This window comes from Sorex fumeus, unplaced genomic scaffold, assembly GCF_029834395.1.
Source record: "Sorex fumeus unplaced genomic scaffold, SorFum_2.1 ptg000006l, whole genome shotgun sequence".
Classification (NCBI taxonomy): domain Eukaryota; kingdom Metazoa; phylum Chordata; class Mammalia; order Eulipotyphla; family Soricidae; genus Sorex; species Sorex fumeus.
In genome coordinates this window covers 10,211,994-10,234,543 of record NW_026606063.1, presented here as the reverse complement: position 1 = coordinate 10,234,543, position 22,550 = coordinate 10,211,994, and the positions used below count along the sequence as shown (strand labels likewise).

General features: G+C 46.6%; 1 protein-coding gene and 1 non-coding gene across 3 annotated transcripts in view; both read left to right on the top strand.

Annotated features, from left to right (window-relative positions):
* Nucleotides 1–18,163, top strand: part of ZNF512 (zinc finger protein 512) — a 34,623-nt gene extending 16,460 nt beyond the window's left edge. For both annotated transcript variants that reach the window (XM_056122263.1, XM_056122254.1), the window contains 6 exons: nucleotides 474–641; nucleotides 3,146–3,337; nucleotides 8,909–9,010; nucleotides 11,385–11,447; nucleotides 13,523–13,621; nucleotides 16,187–18,163. In XM_056122263.1, coding sequence (XP_055978238.1) covers nucleotides 474–641; nucleotides 3,146–3,337; nucleotides 8,909–9,010; nucleotides 11,385–11,447; nucleotides 13,523–13,621; nucleotides 16,187–16,564 — 1,002 coding nt within the window. In that variant the 3' untranslated portion in view covers nucleotides 16,565–18,163. The remainder of the gene's footprint in view (nucleotides 1–473; nucleotides 642–3,145; nucleotides 3,338–8,908; nucleotides 9,011–11,384; nucleotides 11,448–13,522; nucleotides 13,622–16,186) is intronic.
* LOC130038355 (small nucleolar RNA SNORA2/SNORA34 family) lies at nucleotides 5,686–5,819 on the top strand. Its single transcript, XR_008794668.1, has one exon. It is a non-coding gene; the product is annotated as a small nucleolar RNA SNORA2/SNORA34 family (small nucleolar RNA).
* Nucleotides 18,164–22,550: the final 4,387 nt, after the last annotated feature.

The following is a 22,550-nucleotide window of genomic DNA, read 5'->3' as shown; positions in this document are numbered from 1 at the left end:
GGATGCTGGGGATTGAACCCAGGTTGGTCACATGCAAGGCAGCACCCAAAAGTTCTTTATTTTCTCTCTCATATCCAAAAATCAGTTTTTCTGCTCCTTCCCCTTAGTTTATGGGGTGTCCTTGTACCTTTCTTATGGACTGGTATGAAGGACCCCATTACCTCCGTGAGGAACTTTGATGTTGCTGCGCATTTGATACCTGGGTGGCATTGCATCGTAGAACGAAGCAGGAACTCGCATGGGGTAGATGCCCCGTCCTAGATTACTGACTGCTGACTCAAAAGATTGATTATCATGCTTTCTAGGTAGAATGGCCACTGGACCAGGGACAGGGATGGGGTTTGTGCCAATGGGAAAAGTTGGAGATGGCAATGCCAGGTCACAGCCTGTGTCACGTGAGGGCTGAGTGTTTTTCTGACTGTGTTAGAGTAGAAGATCTAAGATTAAAGCTTCTTCCTTTCTTCTGAACTCAGAGTTGCTCTAGTAGCTTTACCAGCATCATGGGATATCTGTACCATGTCAAAAAGTGTGGCAAAGAGGCTGCTGAGCTGGAGAAGCTGACCCTGACATGTCACCATTGTGGCAAGGTGTATCGATCTAAGGCTGGACTTGCGTATCACCTGAGGTCAGAGCATGGGCCTGTGAGTACTGATTCCTTTCCCAGCCCTGTTTTGGCTAGAGTCTTGCTCACTGTGTCCCCTATATCTGCCCATGCACCCTTGGTTCCTCATTTGTATCTCCTTTGAAATCTTGAAAGCTTTCATTCTGTGTGTGTGTATTTGAGCATATATAAACTCATATTTTGGGTGCACACACACACACACACACACGTATTTTTTTTTTTTTTGGTACTGGATTGTACCCAGGACCTCACACCTGTACAGCCAGCACTGTATGACACTGAAAACTACATTCTCAGCTCAACGTGTGTGTGTGTGTGTGTGTGTGTGTGTAGATACACATATACATGTGTATATATATGAACATACACACATATATACTATATGTATATATACGTATATGTATATATATATACACACACACACACGTATACATGTATTTTCTATGAATCATCTGCTTGTTTGCTTTTCTTGCTTTGCTTTTTATTTTGTTTGCTTGTTTTGGGGCTATACCTGGCATTGCTAAGGTCTTATTTGTGGCTCTGCTTGGGATTGCTCCTGGTAGATTCGGGGGACTAAATGGGATTCTGGAAATTGGGACTTGAACCCAGGTCAGCCACGCAGAAGGCAAGTGCCTTACTAACCGACTGTTTTGCTTCTCAGATACATTCTGGACAAAAATCCTTATCACATATGTTTTGGAAATACTTTCTCCTAGTCTGTAGCTTGTTTTTGCAATTTTTCCTCCTCAGTAATTTTCAAGGAAGAAAAGTTTTTAATTTTTAGTTTAGTTTTTTTTTTTTTAATAGTGTCAGGGATTGACCCCAAGGTTAGGTGGGCTCTCTGCCTCTAAGCCACACCCCTGGCCTGTGGCCTGTGGCCTGTGGTTTCTTTCGTTTTGGGGTCACATTTGGTGGTCCTCAGTGTTTACTGCTGGCGAGGCTCAGGAACCATATGTGGTACTGAAGATCGAACCTGGATCCAGGTTGGCTGTGTGCAAGGCAAGCGCCCTACCCCCTGTGCTACTTCTGAAATTTTTTTTTTAAACTTTTTGGGTCACACCTGGCGATGCACAGGGGTTACTCCTGGCTCATGCACTCAGGAATTACTCCTGGCGGTGCTCAGGGGACCATATGGGATGCTGGGAATCGAACCGGGGTCGGCCGTGTGCAAGGCAAACGCCCTACCTGCTGTGCTATCTCTCCAGCCCCTACTTCTGAATTTTGATTAGGCTGAAGTCGAGTTTGCGGTTTCTTCTATGAATAATGTTTTTGTTGTGGTACCTAAAATACTTTTTGCCTAAATTCAACATCTGATTTTCTATTGCTGCTCTGAAAAATTACCAGTTGATGGCTTAAGGAGCCTGAGAGATAGTGCCGAGATAGTGCTTGCTTTGTACATACCCAGCCTAGGTTTGACCTCTGGCATCGCATACGAGCACCAATAGGAGTGATCCTTGAACACAGAACCAGGAGTAAGTCCTGAGCTGGGTATGGTCCATAAACAAACAAAGGAACCAAACAATCCAGCACAGTTAATGTCTCACAGTTCATTAAATTAGAAGTCTTAAATTTGGTGCAACTTACCTCTGTGAAACCTGTTATTGAGGGGTGGGGGTGGGGGCAGGGTGTTTTCCAAGTAATGCTCAGGGCTTCTGGGGATCACTTAGTTCAGTACTAAGACCTGAGAATGGGATGCTGGTTTGGCCCTGCAGTGCCGGGGTTCTCTGGGGCCACACCTTGCGGTGCTTGGAACCCATGCCATGAGGTGCCAGAGATTAATCCTCCCTTGTGTGCACCCTGACTTCCAGCACCATCTCCCTTATTTAGACTTAGTGGAAACTTGAAAGGAAAATCTCTTTCTAGCCTTTCAGATTGCTCAGGAATTCAGTCTATGAAGTAATAGGCCCTTATTTCCTTCCTATCAGGCCAGGAGTTTTTCTTTGCCTCTGAAGGCCAATTTTGTATTTCATATTTAGACCTGTGACCTATTTTGAGTTCGTTTTTGTTTATAATAGCCTATGAGGTATGCATCTACATTTATTTGATTGCCTGTGGGTCTGTTAACTTTGTTTGATTTTGGTTGACACCATTGTATTGTCGCTCTGTTCCTGTAAGTCTTCACTTTTTTTTTTTGTCTTTTGGGTCACACCCAGCAATGCTCAGGGGTTACTCCTGGCTCTGAACTCAGGAATTACTCCTGGAGGTGCTTAGGGGACCATATGGGATGCCGAGGATTGAACCAAGGTCGGCTGTGTGCAAGGCAAACACCCCACTTGCTATACTATTGCTCTGGCCCTGATATGTTTTAATTTATTAAAGCAGGACAGATTTTCATCTGCTAGTTAGAGGCTTTAAAAAAAATAAACCAGAAAAGTATACATTAATATGCACAGCTTTATGCTAGTGGCTCGCAAGCTAGCCAATGGCTCTTTGCATCCTAGAGTAGGAAGGACAGCCTTTATTCACAGGTTTGGAGGGAAGCTCCACCTCAGGTCTGGGTTTCACTCTGTTTCATTCTTGCAGATCTTCTTTCTAGATTCAGGGCAGCCAGAGGGCTTAACGGACATGAGCCTGCAGTCACCGAGTGGGGGCCGAGTTCGGAGGCGGTCTGCCAAGATAGCGGAGTTTCACCTGCAAGAGCTGGCCTCTGCTGAGCTGGCCAAGGAGTGGCCTAAGAGGAAGCTGCTTCGGGATCTTGTGCCTGATGACCGGAAGGTATTGACCTTTGTTTGAACCATTGTAAATGCATAGTATGTGATAAGCAGTATTTGCTCCATTGTCCTTGGAGAAGTACTCCGTCCAAGCCAGAGTCACTGTTTGAATTGAAAGAGAGCGAATCCGTCCGCTTCAGACATTTCTTTAGCAGGGGACTCTTCATATTGGACTACACCCACAGGAACCCGAATTTCCATGTGCAGTCTCCGTTCTGCATTTTGCTTGCAGTGCTTCTACTTTGTGCGTTCATTTCTAGTCACTGTGAATGTTTAGTTTAGGTAAGTGTTTTCACTTTGTTTTTGTGGCAGTGGAACTCTCCCTCTCTCCCTTTTTCCCAAATGAGAGCTTGTGTGAAACATCAGTCTAAAATGCAAGTTGCCGCTCTCAGTTCCTGGAGATGTTGAGCTCCAGCCCTCAGCGGTTTGATCTTCATTATAGTCGTAGCTTCTGGGGGATCCAGAGCTCAGTCTAGAGCTTTTGGTAAACCACGCTAAAGCGTAGATCACTGAGGGAGGAGCATCCTTTGGCCTCGAGCAGTTGTGGGCTGTAGGATTAGCATCTGTTGCATCCCCAATAAGTCAGTCCTTTTGCCCTAAAATACACGCCAGAGTATAGGGAAGAGAAAGGAAAGAACTTGAAGGGGAAAGTAAGAAGAGGCAGACAAGAAGTGAAGGGAGACCGGTGGAGAGCCTCAGGTGCGCGGTGGTGGAGAGGAGAGGTGGGGCTGTACCCAAACCCGTGACAGCAGGAGATGAGGATGTGTCTGTTAGAGGCGGGCTGGGGGGAACCTCGGGACACTGGTGGAGGGAAGTTGGTGGGGTGGGTACTGGAATGTAGTATATCTATAGCTCAACTGTGAATAACCTTGTAAATTATAGTGTATTCGATATGCCAAACACAGTAACAACAAAGTCTCCAATGGAGACGTTACTGGGCCCGCTCAAGTGTATTACTAAGAAGTGAAAAAACCCAATCAATCCTTTTGATCTTTCCAAAGAATTGGATCCTGTTTTTGATTATAGTCTTTTGTGTGTGCACATTTGCAGTGCTAGTGGAGGAGTTCCTTGTGTCTTGTGTGGGGTTTGAACTCAGGTCTTGGCATATGCAAACCAGGTGGCCTTGAATTGACTGCTGGTGGGCTATCTCCCTTCCCCCAATATCTTAATTCTTAAAGATACATTTTTGGGAAATAATTTTATTTTTATAGAACATTGCAAAATTATGAAGAGTTCCAATATCCTCTTTATTCAGCTTCCCCTAAGTAGCTTACAGAACCATTAGGACTCACACATAGAACTGTTAACAGTGAGTTTTGTTCGCTCTCTCTTCTCTAGTCTGTTAGTATGTTGGTGGCTTTCTGTGTCTTTGTATGTCCCTTGAAACATTTTAGTAACACTGGGTTGTTGTTTTGTAGAATGTTTCTAACTGCCTTAGTGTTTTCTGAAAATTAGGTTGAATGTTTCTAACTGCCTTAGTGTTTTCTCAAAAGTAGGATTTTTTTCTTTTTTTCTTTTTGGGTCACACCGGCGATGCACAGGGGTTACTCCTGGTTCATGCACTCAGGAATTACTCCTGGCGGTGCTCGGGGGACCATATGGGATGCTGAGAATCGAACCTAGGTCGGCTTCGCGCAAGGCAAACGCCCTACCCACTGTGCTATTGCTCCATCCCCTCAAAATTAGGTTAAGGTTGTGAGGTTTTCACAAAAATGTATCATATCAATAGAGGCACATGAGGTTATATCTGATTTTCTTTTTTTAAGCAAAATAATCTTATTTAGAAAAATGTGGGAGGGACAGAGAAATTGCACATCACAAGCTGTGCTGTGGGCAACAGAGAATGTGTTGATGTTGATAAAATCTTTTTTGGTAATGTTAATAACTTGATTAGGATGTGTTCAATTTTCTCGAAGGTCGGATGTGTTCATTTTTCCTTTTAATTTTTTTACTTTTTTGGGGTCACGCCTGGTATAGCTCAGGGGTTACTCCTGACTCTGCACTCAGTAATTACTCCTGGCGGTACTGGGGAACCATATGGGGTGCCGGTGATCGAACCTGGATCGGCCGCATGCAAGGCAAACACCCTCCCCGCTGTACTATCACTCCAGCCCAGGATGTGTTTTTCTTGACAGCAAAAGAGCAATTTCCCTGTACTTAGCAAATATTGTAATTAGTGAATATTCTGTAGGGAGATCAAGATGCCAACCTATGTTTTAATCACACTTCCACCCATTCATTGCAGCACCCATCAGTGATTCTTGCCTGTCCTGATTATTAATGATAATGTTCTGTTTTCTTATTTCTCCTTGTTACTAGTTGGAATTCTTCCGAGAAAGATCTATACTTCTTTTGGTCCTGAATCAAGGCCAACAGTTTGCTGGACTTGTTGGTTTCAAGCGGGAGTCTAAAAAAATGTCAACATCCTCTATGGTCAGTTGACCATTTCAGAAGTGTAATGATAAATTTATTAGAAAGACATATTTGAGAAGAGGGGGGAAAGGCTACACTTTTCCTGTTTCCTTTTGTTTTGGCTTTTGGGTCACACTTCGAGCTTCTCAGGAGCTACTCCCGGATTTGTGCCTGGAGATTGCATCCAGCAGTGCTTGGGGGACTCAGGGGTACTGGGAATCGAACCCAGACCTCTTACATGTGCTATCTCTGACCTTAACTGGTTTGTTCTATCAGAATGGAATTGTATTTATCTTAGTCTATGGGTTGTAATTCAGCGCTGTCACTACTTATTTTACTGGTCAAATTCTCCCAGGTTTGGTAGGAAGAGTTTTTAGCTTTTTAATTTTTGTTTCATTTGTAAGTGCTTAGGGGCAGCCTCCTGGCTCAGGAAGAACTCGCGGCCTTATTTGGGGGACCATGTCAGGCTGGGTCTCTAAACCAAGTCTTTTGAATGAGGAGCCCATTGAACTGTATCTTCAGCCCTATCTTGATTTTATATACCTCGCTATTAATTAGGTAAATCATCTCCTGTCACTAAAACCAGGTCTTGAATAGGACCATATGGATGAGCCGCAGAGGAGAGCATGTGCTTAGCACACCAGCCGACTCTGTGTTTTTAATGGGAATGAGGGCTCGGGAGCCCATGGCCAGCTGGGTCAGGTGATTCAGTGCTTGGGCTCAGAGGAGTTGGGGTTCACCAGGAGTATGCCTAGTGCTCCTTAGAGGGGGAGGAGGGTGTAATTTGTGATCCTGGGAACCAATTTGTTTGTTTGTTTGGGGGCCATACGTGGCAGTACTTAGGGGGCATCCTGGCTCTGCACTTAGGATCACTGCTGGTGGTCCTCAGGGGATCAAACCCAGGTTGCCTGCTTGCAAGGCAAGCATCCGGATTCCCGCTGTCCTGTCACTCCAGCCCATGGGGACCAGATTTGAGGCTGCTGCCGCACAAGGCTGATCTTGCCCACCCCTGTGCACTGGTTTCTTAGGAGTGAGCTGAGGTTCTTTGCTGGCTTCCCTCATTTCCTTATGGGCTTCGTGGCTCTGTTCTATCTCAGGGAATCGGCCTCTTTTCAGATTCTTCCACTGTTGAAGCAGTATTTATGAAGAGTATTCATGCACCGGGCTGGAGTGACAGCACAGCGGTAGGGCGTTTGCCTTGCACACAGCCAACATGGCCAACCCGAGTTCGATTCCTCCGCCCCTTTCGGAGAGCCCGGCAAGCTACCGAGAGTATCTCGCCCGCAAGGCAGAGCCTGGCAAGCTCCCCGTGACGTATTCGATATGCCAAACACAGTAACAACAAAGTCTCCAATGGAGACGTTACTGTGCCCGCTCGAGCAAATCGATGAACAACGGGAGGGCCTTTACCTTTTACCTTTATTCATGCACCAGCGATTTCCTGTTACTCACAGAAGGCTTTGTAAGAACGTCTGTGCAGGTGCTGTCTCTTCTCTGGACACTGTAGCTGTGCTTGGAAGGAGATGAACTCAGCTCAAAGCTCAGGGCCAGAGTGGCCGTACAATGGTAGGGTGCTTGCCTTGTGTGTGGCCAGCCCAGGTTCCATCCCTGGCACCACAATGGTCCCCTGTGCCCCACTGGGACTGATCCCCGAGTGCAGGGCAGGATTAAGCCCTTCTCACAACCAGGCATGGCTCCAAAACAAACAAAAAAGGAAGTACTAAGATTCATTTTATTTTTCTGTAGAAGCGAAGATTGTTATGTTCCCTGTATTTTCTCACCTTGTTTTAGATCGAATCTGTAGTGTGTGTGTGTGTGTGTGTGTGTGTGTGTGTGTGTGTGTGTGTGTATTAGGGGGTCTTGAGGCTGCTGCTGGCGGTTCTCAGCCAATTGGGCTGGAGGTTCATTGTGAGATCCCTAGGGAATGCAGTACTTTGGGAGTTCTGCAGTGCTGGGGACCATCCAAGTGATCCATCCAGGACCATACAAATATGACATATTTGTATTTCTCACTTCTTTAAGCCATCCCATATAATGTTCTCACTAGTTTTTCAATATTTAAAGTAGATGAAATGATTTTTCTGAAAGTATCTGTTGAAATTCAAACTTTTAAAAAACAAACAGCTGGGACTGGAGAGAGAGCACAGCGGGTAGGGCATTTGCCTTGCATGCTGCCAACCCGGGTTCGATCGCCAGCATCCCATATGGTCCCCTGAGCACCGCCAGGAGTAACTCCTGAGTGCAGAGCCAGGAGTAACCCCTGTGCATCGCTGAGGTGTGACCCAAAAAGCAAAAAAAAAAACAGCTTTTTAAAACGAATAGACAGTTAAACTTACTAATGAACAGGAACTTTAATGGTCTGGTGGTGCTAGGAGGAATTTTAGGGGATTTTTTTTTTGTGGGGTGAGGGATTTGGGTCACACCCTGCTGTGCTCAAGGGACCACTTCTGGCAGTACTTAGACCATGCGTGGTGCCCGGGATCACATTGGGATTGGTTACCAGTAAATAAGTGCTTTAAGCCCTGTGTTACCTTCTCAGCTCCTGAAACCTTAATCTTTGTGTAAGACTGCAGAGTGCCAAGGACTGAACCCAGGGCCTTGCATGAACACTTGGCACACTCCATCCCTAGAATTTTCAGGCTCAGGATAGTTGAGTCACAAATTGAAAATATTATTAAAAGTGAGAATTACAGATAAGCAGAAGAAGAAAATCATCAAGCCAACACAGAATACCACCCAGAGAAGTTTACTGTTATTATAACCTGGCCTTTTCCTGTCCCTCTGTCTATTCCTATGGGCTATATGTGTGTATGTCTGTTCCCTGTCTGTAATATGTACACTTAATATGTTTAATATGACGTATTTGTTTCTATCATTTCTTTAAGCCATCCCATATAATGTTCTCACTAGTTTTTTAGTTTTTAAAGTAGATGAAATGATTTGTCTGAAAGTGTCTGTTGAAATTTAAACTTTTAGAAAACGAAGCACTAGACAGTTAAGCTTACTAATAATCAGGAACTTTAATGGTCTTAGATGTAATAAATAGTCTGACAGTGAAAATGTATTGGTGGACTTCTTGAACTGTCTAAGAGTTGGATGTGAAACTTTGGATTATTTTCATTGGAAGTTGGATTCCTCCAAGAAACTGTTTCTTGTCTTTCAGTTAAAATATGCACGCCCAGGACTTCCCACCTTCAGTGAAGAAGTGCTTCACAAGTGGAAGTTAGAGATCAAGAAGTACCATCACATCCAGTGTCCCAACCAGGTGGGGTTTTCTTCTTCATTTATTAACTGTCTTACCAAGTATCTGCTGTTTTTCTGTTATTCCTTCATGATAGCACAGCGGTAGGGCGTTCGCCTTCCAAGCGGCCAACATGGCCGACCCGAGTTCGATTCCTCCGCCCCTCTCAGAGAGCCCGGCAAGCTACCGAGAGTATTCCATATGCCAGACACAGTAACAACAAAGTCTCCAATGGAGACGTTACTGGGCCCGCTCGAGCAAATCGACGATCAACGGGAGGGCCTTTACCTTTACCTTTACCTTTACCTTCATGATAAAGTACTTGAATCTATTTTTTTCTCTTTGGAGGTGAGGGACACACTCAGTGGTGCTCAGGGCTTACTCCTGGCTCCAAGCTCTGCCATGGCTCACTCCTGGCAGGCTTGGGGGACCATATTTGGTAGCAGGGATCAAAACCAAATCAGCTGGGGCTGGAGTGATAGCACAGCAGATAGGGCGTTTGCGTTGCAGGCGGCCAACCTGGGTTCGATTCCCAGCATCCCATATGGTCCCTTAAGCACCGCCAGGAGTAATTCCTGAGTTCAGAGCCAGGAGTAACCTCTGTGCATTGCCGGGTGTGACCCAAAAAAACAAAAAAACCAAGTCAGCCACTTACAAGGCAAGTGCCCTACTTGCTATACTATTGCTCCAATGCCATGGATCTTAATTGTTTTAAGATAGCAGTTACTGATAATATGAGACTGACACCCAAGGACAGTAGAGACAAGGAAGATTGCTACACGGTTGGAAGCCTGCCTCATGATCTGGGGGAGAAGGCAGCTGGGATAGAGAAGGGATCACTAAGTCAATAATGGTTGGAGGAATCGCTTGGGATGGAGATGTGCACTGTCCTCCCATTGCTCATCGATTTGCTTGAGCGGGCCCAGTAACGTCTCCATTGTGAGACTTGTTGTTACGGTGTTTGGCATATCGAATACATCATGGGGAGCTTGCCAGGCTTTGCCATGTGGGCGAGATACTCTCGATAGCTTGCTGGGCTCTCTGAGAGGGGCAGAGGAGTCGAACCTGGGTCAGCCACGCCAGCCGCATGCAAGGCAAACGCCCTACTGCTGTGTGCCGAAAGTAAAGGACCAAACATGATGGCTTCTCAGTATCTGTATTGCAAACCATAATGCCCAAAAATAGAGAGAGAGTAAGAAGGAAATTGTCTGCTAGAAAGGCAGGGAGTGGGGTGAATTGGGGGTGGCGGGAGGGATACCGGGGACATTGGTGGTAGAAAATGTGCACTGGTGGAGGGATGAATGTTTGATCATTGTGTGACTGAAACTCATCATGAAAACTTTGTGACAGCTCACAGTAGTTCACTGAAAAAAAAAAAAGACAGCAGTTACTGGATTTGCTCACAGTTCTGCAGATCAGTTCCTTCAGGGCTCACGAATCGTTCTCAGCTTATCATCACTGGATTCCTCTCATAGGGTGCATTCAGCTGGGAACTTCACTTTGGCTGTAGAACAGGGTAACTGGATTAGCAGCAGGGAACATGATGACGGCTCTGTCAGAGAGATGATTTCAAGAAATGAAAGTCCCAAGTTGCGTCTAAGTTAAGGCCTAACTTAGCAATTTGGAACCTTCTTTCCGGTCCAAGGTATTACAGGGCTTAACCAGATAATAGGCTCAGTGTCGTGAGTTGCAGAAAATGTATACCATCTTTATATATTCTTGTATACAGAACTTTGGGGAGTAGCTTTGCAAGAAGTGGGCATCACTTTAGTACTAAAGAAAACAAAACCAGGGATCAAAACCAAGTCAGCTAGGGCTGGAGTGATAGCACAGTGGATAGGGCGTTTGCTTTGCACGCGGCCAACTCAGGTTCGATTCCCAGCATCCTATATGGTCCCTCAAGCACCGCCAGGGGTAATTCCTGAGTGCAGAGCCAGGAGTAACCCCTGTGCATCGCCAGGCGTGACCCCAAAAAGCACACACACACAAAAAAAGAAAACAGATTAAAGGCAAAAAAAAAAGTTTACCCAGACAGGGGCTGTAGCTTAATGGTGCCTTACTTGTGTAAGGCCCAGGGTTTGATTCCTGGCACCACCAGGAAAAAAGAAATAGTGAAGGAAAACACAGCCTATAATCTTCTGTGTTTTCTCTCAAATGATACAAAAGGTGCTCGAGAAGGAACTGTTTTCAGCTTTATTAATCAACCAGCCCTCCCCCCTTTTATCTCTTCCTTTCCGTGGTTTCCCTCTGTGACTTGCGTGTGGGTCCCCCCTCTGCTTGCATTGTGCGCTGTTTGTTGGTCTTGCTGCGCCTAGGTGCTCCGTGGAAATGAACAAGTTGGTGAGCAGAGGTCGCTGTCTGCTACGGTCTTGACATGATTTCTTCTTTTCTCTTTCAGGGTTGTGAGGCTGTCTACAGTAGTATGTCTGGCCTTAAAGCTCACCTGGGCTCTTGCACATTGGTTTGTAACTCCTGAGCTATTTATCTTAACGGGACCTCTGAAATTGTTTGACGTGGAAAGGGATTTAGATGAACAGAGTTGTCTTGTCTGTCCTTAAGAGTCTGGGCAGGGGCTGGAGCAATAGCACAGCGGGTAGGGCGTTTACCTTGCACGCGGCCGACCTGGGTTCGATTCCCAGCATCCCATATGGTCCCCCAATCACCACCAGGAGTGATTCCTAAGTGCAAAGCCAGGAGTGGCCCCTGAGCATTGCTGGGTGTGACCCAAAAAGCAAAAAAAAAAAAAAAAAAGAAAAAGAGAAAAAGTCTGGGCTGTGTTATGCTATTAATTTGTGGGCCACGCTTTGTGGCGCTCAGGGATTACTCTCGGCTCTGTGCTTGCAGTCTGCAGCAGCAGGAGCTGGGGTCTGACCTAGGCCCCCTGCACGCGGAACATGCACTCAGCCCACTGCGCCATCTCCCTGGCCCTCGTGTAGCTATTTATGTCCCAGATATTTCGGGGTTGAATTTCCAGGGTATGTTCAAGATGCCTCAGGCCAGTGAGGTGACTCGAAAGGACTGGCGTGCGTGCTTCTCATGCGGGCACCCTGAATTGGTCCATGGCACTGCATGGTCCCCTGATTCCCATCATGTGTGACCCCAAAACAAGATATAGAAAAGGCGGAGACCGGTTAGGTAATCCAATGAAAGGAATTTGGAGAATATTCTTGGAGTTTTGAGATCCAGCCCAGGACTTAACTTCCAAATGAACATTTTGCAAACTGGGCTCTGCCCTCTTATTGGCCTTAAACCTGCTTTTTTGTTTTGTTTTGTTTTGGGACCACACCTGGCAGTGCTCAGGTCTCTGCATTTAGAGATCACTCCTACTAGGGCTTGGGGAACTGTATGTGGTTCTGGGGATTGAAGCCAGGATGACTGCATGTAAAGCAAGCACCCTCCCTGCGGTACCATCTCTCTAGCCCCTGGCTTTAACCTTGTAAGATTTGCCTTTCCTGGGCTTAAAGTCCTGGGGAGTTAAGCACTTTTCTTACTCTCCAGGATCCCAGCAGGTCAGACTAATAGTCAGTCCTTCACCTTCCTGATTCTTTTCCGCACTGACGTAGGTGCCGTCCAACCCCCCAGCTCTAGGGATTGTTGCTGCTTTTCCAATCCCATTTAGGAGTATCTGCTCTGAACTAAAGAGCCCCACGTGTACTCGAAGCCTCAGGAGGGGAGAGGTTCGGTTCAAGGCAGGGAGTTGTGTCTTCCAGGTCTGCACATCTGCACAGGAATACATGGGAGTTTGTCATCTTGGACCTAGTTTCTGCTTATTTTCTCTCTCTCTCTCTCTCTCTTTCTCTCTCTCTCTGTCTCTCTCTCCCCCCTCCCTCTCCCCTCCCTCCCTCCCTCCCTCCCTCCCTCTCTTCCCCTCCCCCCTTCCTCTCTCCTCCTCTTTCCTTACTCTCTCTCTTTTTTTTGGACCCTTTTGATAGTACTCAGTGCTTACTCCTGGCTCTGCGCTCAGGGATCATTCCTGGCAAAGATGGGTGGGGCCCATATGTGGTACCAGGTATTGAATCTGGGTCAACTGCATGCAAGGCAAATGCCCTACCCACTGTACCATCACTTTGGCCCCTGGTTTCTTAAAACTAGATGTAATGGATGGGACTCTTTCAATCCCGAATTCCCAAGGCATTCTTTGCAGCCGTGACTGTCTGTAAATTTGCTTGTGCTGCCTCTGATGTGCGGAGCACTGCAGAGGAGCCCAAAACAGAACTGGAAATCGAGAATCCCCCTCCCCTCCCCACACATACAAAACAAATGAACCCAGAAATGAAGTGAAACAAGGGTAGATAGAACAAAGTGTAACCGTAGCAGATTGGAGCGGGAAAGCTTCAGGCCAATCTGTGGGGTGGCGGGCTAGTTTGAATATCGGTAGAGAATAGGTTTATAGTTACGATGGTCTCCCCAAGCTCTTTCCAAAATATGTTCTGTAGGGATTTTATTTCCTTACCTTTGTTCATGTCGAATCTCTCCTTTTCGTCTCTAGCAGTCCTAAATTGCCCACTCATTCTCTTCTCTTTCTTTTGGAAATAGGGAAACTTCGTGGCTGGAAAATACAGATGTCTTCTATGTGAGAAAGAGTTTGTTTCGGAGAGTGGGGTGAAATACCACATCAACTCTGTCCACGCTGAGGTGAGGCTCCTGCTTGCCCGAATGTTTGCATTCTGGGGGACCCACACCCAACAGTACTCAGGGCTTACTCCTGGCTTGGTACGTGGAAGAACCCCATGCGGTGCTGCGATCAAACCCGACTTGGCCTCCTGCATGGCCAGCATCTGACCCGCTGCCCTATCTCCTGCCCCTCCGTGATATGCTTATAATCTTGTGGGCCCCATATATATATATATATATATATATATATATATATAATTTTTTCAATTTTTTTTTGTAAGTAATTGGTGGCGGGGCGGGTTTGGGCCACATTTAGCTACTCAGAGGTCACACCTGGCTCTGCTCAGGGGTCTATTGGTGCTGGGGATTGAGCTGTGGTGGGCGGCCAGCAGAAGTTGGGATTAGCCTGCTAAGCTCTCTCCAGCCCTTGTGGCCTATCAAGGCAAGTTCCTAACAGTTACCAGTGATGTTGCAAGTTAAAGATTTTCTAAAACTTGATACATTATTTTTCGTTTATTTTTATTTATTTGTTTTTGTTACTCTGGCTACACCCAACTGTGCACAGAGCTTACTCCTGTAAGCTTACTCAGGATTCACTCCTGTGGGGCACAAGGACCATACGTGGTGCCAGGGATTGAACCTGGGTCGGCTGTGTGCAAGACAAGCCCCCAACCTACTGTACTATTGTGCTTGCTCCAATTTTAATTTTACTTGTGGGCAGTACCCAGAGTGCCCAGGTCTTAACTTTGGCTCTGTGCTCAGGGGGCACTCTGGGAAATCCCTGGGGACCATATGTAATGCTAGTTGATTGAACCAGGGTCATCTGCTTGCAAGACAAGTAGCCTTGTATTAGCGATGCTCAAGGGTTACTGCTGGCTCTTTACTCAGGAATCACTCTTGGTAGTGCTTGGGGGACCATATGGGATGCCAGGGATCAAACCCTGGTTGGCCGCGTGCAAGGCAAACGCCCTCTCTGCTTTACTATTGCTCTGGCCCAGCAATGAGTTTTCAGTGCTCTTTAAAATCCTGTTTCGAGGGCTGGGGATATAAACCCAGTGGTAGAGCACATACGTTGCGTGTGTGTTGCCCTGGTTTTGATTCCCTGCATCTGAACCAGCAGACAAGGCAGGACAGAGAGGCCAGGGTGATGTCACAACCCTGCGTGAGACCGGCCCTAGTTCCATCCCAGGCACCACCATCATCAAGTTTCCTGAAATCACCAGGTACAGCCTGGAGGCCTCTGTATTGCTTTGTTCTTGGACCCGAGCACTGACCCAGAGGCTAGGTTGACAGAATCTCTAGAAGGGTTTCTGGGGCCCCTGAATACAGCTGGGGAGGTTACCTCTGAACTCCATTCCATGAAAAGCTTTTGGTGGTTGTCTGGTTTACTTCTCCCATAACCCCACCTCTACCCCACTGAAAACAAAAATTTATCCGGTACTTTATGTCTAGTGAGATTTTTACAAAGAAGATAAATGTATGAGGTGTTGCTGAATCAGATTTTGTAGCTTGCATATTGAGCTTCTTGAAATTGTCTTACAGCAGAGATTTTTACTTTTTTTTTTTTCTTTTTGGGTCACACCTGGCGATGCACAGGGGTTACTCCTGGCTCTGCACTCAGGAATTACTCTTGGCGGTTCTCAGGGGACCATATGGGATGCTGGGAATCGAACCTGGGTCGGCCGCGTGCAAGGCAAACGCCCTACCCGCTGTGCTATCGCTCCAGCCCCTAGTTTTTATTTCTAAAAAATTTTATTTTCATAAAGTGTTCACAATAATTGATTATATTCAGTATTTCAGCACCAGTCCCACCACCATTACACCTTCGCACCACCATTATTTCGAATTTTTCCACCACCACTGAAGCCGCCCCACGGGCTGATGATGCTAAATAATTTATTTTGTATTGCTTGTTATGAATACTATGAGATATCTGTGAAGATTGGCCACACAGAGCTTTTTAGACTTCTTCCGTTTGTGACCTCTTTTCACCCCAGAAATAAAACCCTAGCTAGCTTATGCCAGAAACAACTTAGATTCAGTCCATAGTTGAGTATTTTTTTTGTTTGTTTGTTTGTTTTTTTTGAGTGGAGTCACTCCTGACAGTATCTGGGGAATCAGATATGGTTCCAGGGATCCAGCTGGGCCGGGCTGCATGCAAGGCTGGCCCCTCCACCCCTGTCCTATCTCTCTGGCCTTGATTTTGTTTTTGTTTGTGTGGGGGCCTTAAACAACCCCCTGAGTGGTGCTCAGGGCTTACTCCTGGAATTGCCTGGGGGACCATCTGGCACCACATTACCTCCCACCCTTAAATATGCCTCGTTCTGCCATGCCCTGCTTTCTCCTCATCATGGTGTTTTTGTTTGTTTGTTTTGCTTTTTGGGTCACACCCGGCGATGCACAGGAGTTACTCCTGGTTCATGCACTCAGGAATTACTCTTGGCGGTGCTCGGGGGACCATATGGGATGCTGGGAATCGAACCTAGGTTGGCTGCGTGCAAGGCAAACGCCCTCCCCGCGGTGCTATTGCTCCAGCCCCATCGTCATGGTGTTTCATTGGCCGATGTTTCTACGTGCCCTCTGCAGGATTGGTTCGTAGTAAACCCAACAACCACCAAAAGCTTTGAGAAGGTGATGAAGATAAAGCAGCGGCGGGAGGAGGAAGAGAAGAGGCGCCAGCAGCACCAGGGCCGACGGTCGCTGAGACGGCGGCAGCTGAGCCTGGAACTGCCCGAGGTGGAGCTGAATGTGCCCGTCGAGGAGGAGAGGAGGAGTGAGGAGGGACTGCCGGTGCCCGCCGACACCGCCACGGAGCCAGAGCCCGAGGCAGGGAAGGAGAAGAGGAGGAGTGATGAGGCGCCGCCCGTGCCCGCCGCCTCCACGGAGCCAGAGCCCAAGGCCGTGCCAGCCCCGGTGCAGAAAGTGAAGGCCCCAAAGACTAATCACAGACGAGGGAGGAAGTAGGCAGATGCTGGCCCTCACTCCCCGGGGAGCGGGGTCTGCCGGGAGGACCGAGGGCTGAGTCCAGAAATGTCCCCTGGCAGCTATTGGTGGGTCCTAGCTGCCCCGGCCCCTCCTCCCTTGTACACATCACAGTTGTCTCTCCTGGCGTTCACTCCCCCCACCCTTTGGCATCGGTCCTCCTGCTGTTCCTTGTGTTTTCCGTCTTGCCCAGAAAACTCCGTCTTACAGGGCAGCTGTAGGCCCTTCCCGTCCTGTTCAAGCCCGAGAAAGCTGTTGGGTTGTGTCCTTTCCCGATGGGGGTGTAGATTGCGCTTAGCAGCCACTCTGTCATCTAGCTGATAAATGAACTCCAAATGAAACTTTTGAAAAAAACTACACGGGCTTTTCATTTTGTGTCTGTGACATGAGAAGTCTGCAAACATGAGAAGTCACTCGTGATAAGGTTACTTGGAATCCGTGGGAAGTAAACTTTGGGGACTCTCATGTTCTCTCTCCCTCTGGCTTTAGGATGGAAAGGAAATGAGGTTCGGATGAAAAAGTGAGAGGCGCCCTGAATTGGTTTTCCCGGGAGATGCTTTGTTGGCCCCAAGTAGCCCAGACTGACTCGACCCAGGGCCTTAGGAATAACATGTCCCCTACATTAAAGCGATGAAAGGAAGAAAGTGGAAAAAGCAGTAAACTCCGCCTGGGCTTTCCTGGGCCCGAGCATCATCCGTGGCTGCGGTCGCTGCCCCGGGAAGCTGCCGTTTGCTTGCTCAGCCTTCAGAGTTGAGAAATCCTTTGCCCCTGATGTGATGACGCTGTATCCCAGTGTTCTAATGATGACACGGAGATTGGTGGTCGAGGTGCACATTCCTTTTCCCCTGGGCCTCATTTGGCCCGTGTAGTCCCCACTCCTCCCTTTAGCTAACCTCTTGTCTCCAAGTTTTCTGAGACTTGTCCTCCCTCTCCTTTGATATGTGGAATTCTGTCCTCTTAACACAGGACTTTATTTGTGATATTTATTTGGACTTTTGGTGAGTGACTTTTACGTGATATTTATTTGGAGTTGGAAAGGAAAAAGAAAAAGCTTTTTCTGTACCTCAAGCCCACCTGGTAATGAATGTCTAATGGGCTATTTGTCTTTGACGCGGGCTTCCGCTGGAGCCTCTGGCAGAGCCGCTCTGTCGTGTTTCTGGAATCTCTCCCCCTTTTCCATAAATACCAGTCTTACCCCTTCTTGCCAATTTTGGTGGGATATGCCACATAAAGAGCAGGGGTCCCTTCACCCTGATACTGACAAATACCAGCTGTTTCCAGTTCTGCAAGACTGTTCACACTCCGTTCTCGGTGCTTCTCTGTAGCTTTAAAATGTGGGCTTTGGTGAAGGCTGCCTTGAGACACGGCAACATTTAAATCCGATTCAGATGCTGCCAGAATCGATGGTGTGGAAACAAGTGAAGCAAGTGGTTTCCCACTCTATTTTCATTGCCTATTGGCAAGTTGCAGCCGAAAAGCCCTTTCCGTAGATAAGGGTTGTCAGGGAGGAGAAATGTAATTTCTGGAAAGACTGGGAAACATTTGGCTATGATCAGTGAATAAATGACTCATTTAGAATGATGTTTGCAGTTGTTCATTGACTCCTGCTTGCTACTAGACTCCTTGCTGGTGCAGTGTATTGGGGTAAGAAGATGGCTCGAGATGGGAATGAGGTTTAAGTACTGGACACAGTAGTGCTTTCTTTGTGGGGGGGCCGGTGCACACCTGGTGGTGCCCAGGGGTGACTCCTGGCTCTGTTTTGCGGGATGCTCCTGATAGGCCCAGGGCGACCATATGAGATGCCGGGGATTGGGTTCAGGTCAGCTGTATGCAAGGCAAAGTCCTGCTGTACTATTGCTCTGTCCCCTCAGTCCTTCACTCCTGAAGTCAGATGGCTAAAATGAGTAATTTGAGAGTGAAGTGGATTAGGTTGGGAAACTTAGCCAGTCTCACTGGCCAGTGTGGATACTTTTTTTTCTCCTAAGGCTAAGGACCAGCAGATTATCTGGACACAGTATAGCATTTCTTACTTAAAAAAGAAATGTAGGGGCTGGAGTGATAGCACAGCGGGTAGGGCGTTTGCCTTGCATGTGGCCGACCCGGGTTCGATTCCCAGCATCCCATATGGTCCCCCGAGCACCGCCAGGAGTAATTTCTGAGTTGCAGAGCCAGGAGTAACCCCTGAGCATCTCAGGATGTGATCCAAAAAAAAAAAAAAACAAAAAAATGTATGTGCCAGAGCAATAATATAGTGGATAAAGTGCATGCCTTGCACATGGCCTCTTGGGCTTGATTCCTGATACTGCTTATGGCTCCCAAGTTGCCAGGAGTGATCCCAGAGTGCAGAGCGAGAGAAGTAAGCTCTGAGCGCCACTGGGAGTGGCCCCTGAAACGAAACAAAATTACAGACTGCTGATGTGTTCGTGGTATATAGCTCAGACATGAGAGACCCAGGATTCAATACCTAGGACCTCTCACACAGTTCATGTGGGGGCTGGATGGAGCTCGACGGACAAAGTGCTTTGTGTGCAGGAGGCCCACGTGCAGTTTCTGGCATCACACGGTTCTCTAAGGTCCATCAGGAGTGTTGGACACTGTGGGGTGTGGCCTAAAACCAAAATAATCCATTTGAATAACAAGCTTGACTATGGGTAGGTTCTAGTGCAATATGAATTCTCATGCATGTTTGGGAATATAATTTGTTATAATGGCTTGTTTTTTTGGGGGGCAGGGGGTATACCCAGTGATATTCAGGGGTTACTCTTGACTCTGCACTGAGGAATTACTCGTGGCGGTGTGCTCAGGGTACCATATGGGATGCTGGGGATTGAACTCCAGTCAGATGCATTGCAGGGCAAGCGCCCTATATTCTATACTATCTTTCTAGCCTGTTGAGACTTTGAAACCAATTTTGCAGTATTCTAATAAAATTGAAGGTATGCCCTAAGGCTCAGCAGTTTTATCTCCCAGAGAACCTCCTCTCACCATGTACCAAGAGACAAAATGAAGATTACTGGAATAGTTTACAACTGACACACTGGAAATTTGAAAACTGGTATCTGTCCAAAACCTGCTCCTAACTTGCAAAGAGACAGGATTTTGGGATAAATAGATAGCATTTTCTAACCTGCCACCAACCCTGTCACTACAGTAACTTTCCCCCAGTGGATTGTGAATGAAAGTGACACTTCTAAGATAGAATTTTGAAGTTTTTATTTTGTTTTTGGGTCACACGCGGCAGTACTTAAGGCTGATTCCTGGCTCTGTGCTCAGGGATCACTCCTGGTGGAACTCAGGGAACCATATAAGGTACTGAGGATAGAATTTTGAGTCAGCTGCCCTGTAAGTTAAGTGCCCTACCTGTTGTCCTATTGCTCTGGCTAGGACTTAAAATATGGTTTTGCTTCCTTCACTTTTTAGGAAAGAGGTTCCCCAACTTACTTGGCCTACAGCAGCTCCCTTTTCAGGAAAGAATTACTTAGCACTGCTTTGAAAAATCTACCTTTCAGTAGGGGTTGGGGAAATAACCCAAAACACACTATAACAGAACGTGCCCCCTATATATTTCCAGCATCCCCCTATGCCGCCCCTCCTCCACTCAGTGGTACTGCTCGCTTTGAGTGCCAGGGACAAACCTGGATCCGACACGTGCAAGGCAAATGCCCTACCAGCAGTACTATCTCTCTTCCCCCTGGAAAATTTAAATTATTAAGCTGAATGAGTCTGTCATATAGTTTCCATATTTTTTTATGTCAAAAATGTTTTACTTACCAAATCTGTTCACACAAATACTGCCTTAAAATGAAACACGAGAAATTTTACTTCTGCACGTTTTAGTTTTCCTCACCCTATGTCTTCTGTTTGCTCTTACTAGCATCCCAATCTAGTAAGAGCAAACCCTACCACTTCTCACCTAAACAACTGCTTTCTAATAGGTTTGGGTCTACTATTTTTTTTTCTTTTTTGGATCACACCTGGCGGTGCACAGGGGTTACTCCTGGCTCTGCACTCAGGAGTTACTCCTGGCGGTGCTCAGGGGACCATATGGGATGCTGGGAATCGAACCCGGGTTGGCCGCATGCAAGGCAAACGCCCTACCCGCTGTGCTATCTCTCCAGCCCTGTTTTGGGTCTACTTTTTATTACTAAATGCACTCTGATCACATAATAAGCTGTACTGAGTAAATTACTTGATTTATCTGCCAATGGCCTTAATAGTTTTGCATTGCATTTGGAAATATATCTTCTCCTTTGGCATAAGAGGCCCTCCAGGCTTTTGTTTTCACCCTGTCACTGCCATTCCATCCATGTTCCACATGACAATTCTCAACTATATTTCAGCTACCTTTAAGTTCTTTGAACAGCAATAATACAATTAATAGCAAGGATGGTAGCTAACTCCTGACTTGTCGACATATTTTCTTAGGGTTTTGCACCTACAGAGACTAGGGCTTCATATTTGTCTTGAGTAGTGCTGTCCTCCTGTTGTTCATCGATTTGCTCGAGCGGGCCTAGTAACGTCCCATTGTGATACTTGTTACTGTGTTTGGCATATCGAATATGTCACGGGGAACTTGCCAGGCTTTGCCGTGCAGGTGAGATACTCTTGGTAGTTTGCTAGGTTCTCCGAGAGGGGCAGAGGAATCTAACTTGGGTCAGCAATGTGCAAGGCAAATGCCCTACCTTTTTTGCTATCGCTACAGCCCTATTTGTCTTGAGTACCTTTTCAAATTTAACCTGAATTTGCATGCTATATAAAATTATATATATATATTGGCTTTTTGGGTCACACCGGCAATATATATGCGCAGGGGTTACTCCTGGCTCTGCACTCAGGAATCACTCCTGGCGGTGCTCAGGGGACCATATGGGATGCTGGGAATCAAACCTGGGTTGGCCGCGTGCAAGGCAAACGCCCTACCCACTGCTATCACTCCAGCCCCTAAAATTATATTTTCTGAGCTAGAAAGCAAGTAAAGCATTTGCCTTGCATGCAGCCGGCCCGGGTACAATCCTCAGTATTGTACCTGAGCACTGCCAGGAGTGATCCCTAAGCAGTGAGCCACGAGTAAGCCCTGAGCACCACAGCTGTGGCCCTAAATTCAAAAATAAAAATCCACTTTCTGCATTAAAACTACAGTTTAATTGGGCTCATACTACTATGAACAAGACATGAAGCACTGACTAAAGTAGAAAATACATTGGGACAATAATATCAATGAATAAAATATAATCTAGGTTGTTTTGGTGACAAAATACTATATACTTCAAAACATTAAGAGGAGCTAGAGAGAGAGTACAGGGTTACTAACCTGTACTCAACCAAGTTACCTGGTTTAAAATCCCAGTGTATGGTCTCCAGAGCATCACGGGACTCTGCTGAGAGCTAGGAAAAGGCCTGAGCCTCACTGGGCGTGGTCCCAAAACAAGAATAACAGAAAAACTGTTAAAAGGTAGAACTTAAAAGGGCTAGAGAGTGATTAAAGGAGGTAAGGTGCTTGGCTTACACAGTAGGAACAGTGAAACACATTTTGCACATTATAAACATTTTGCTTTTGTGTAACAAGCTCGAGCAAATGGATGAATAACGGGAGGACCGTGACCGTGACCGTGACCTGACCGTAACAAGTTGGTCAGAAGAAAGGAAGACTGACCAATACTGGTACTGAAGGGGGAGGAGGGGAGTTCGATCAAGTCAACACGAGAGATCAGAAAATACACGTTTTCTCTAACAGTATCAGCTCCATGAAATAAACCAAACATTGTCTTCCTTTTAAGTTCAAGGTTTTGTCAAGTAGTTTAAGGATATTTTACAAATGGTATTAGGTTAGCTGAGATATCCTGGAACATCCAGCTTCATTAATAAGCGAATGAAAGAAAATTCTAGATGAGGAGAGCTGGTCACACAAATAACCTGGCAGCACTGCCTAGGGAAGCATCTAATCCTTAAAACACACCATGGTGGATAT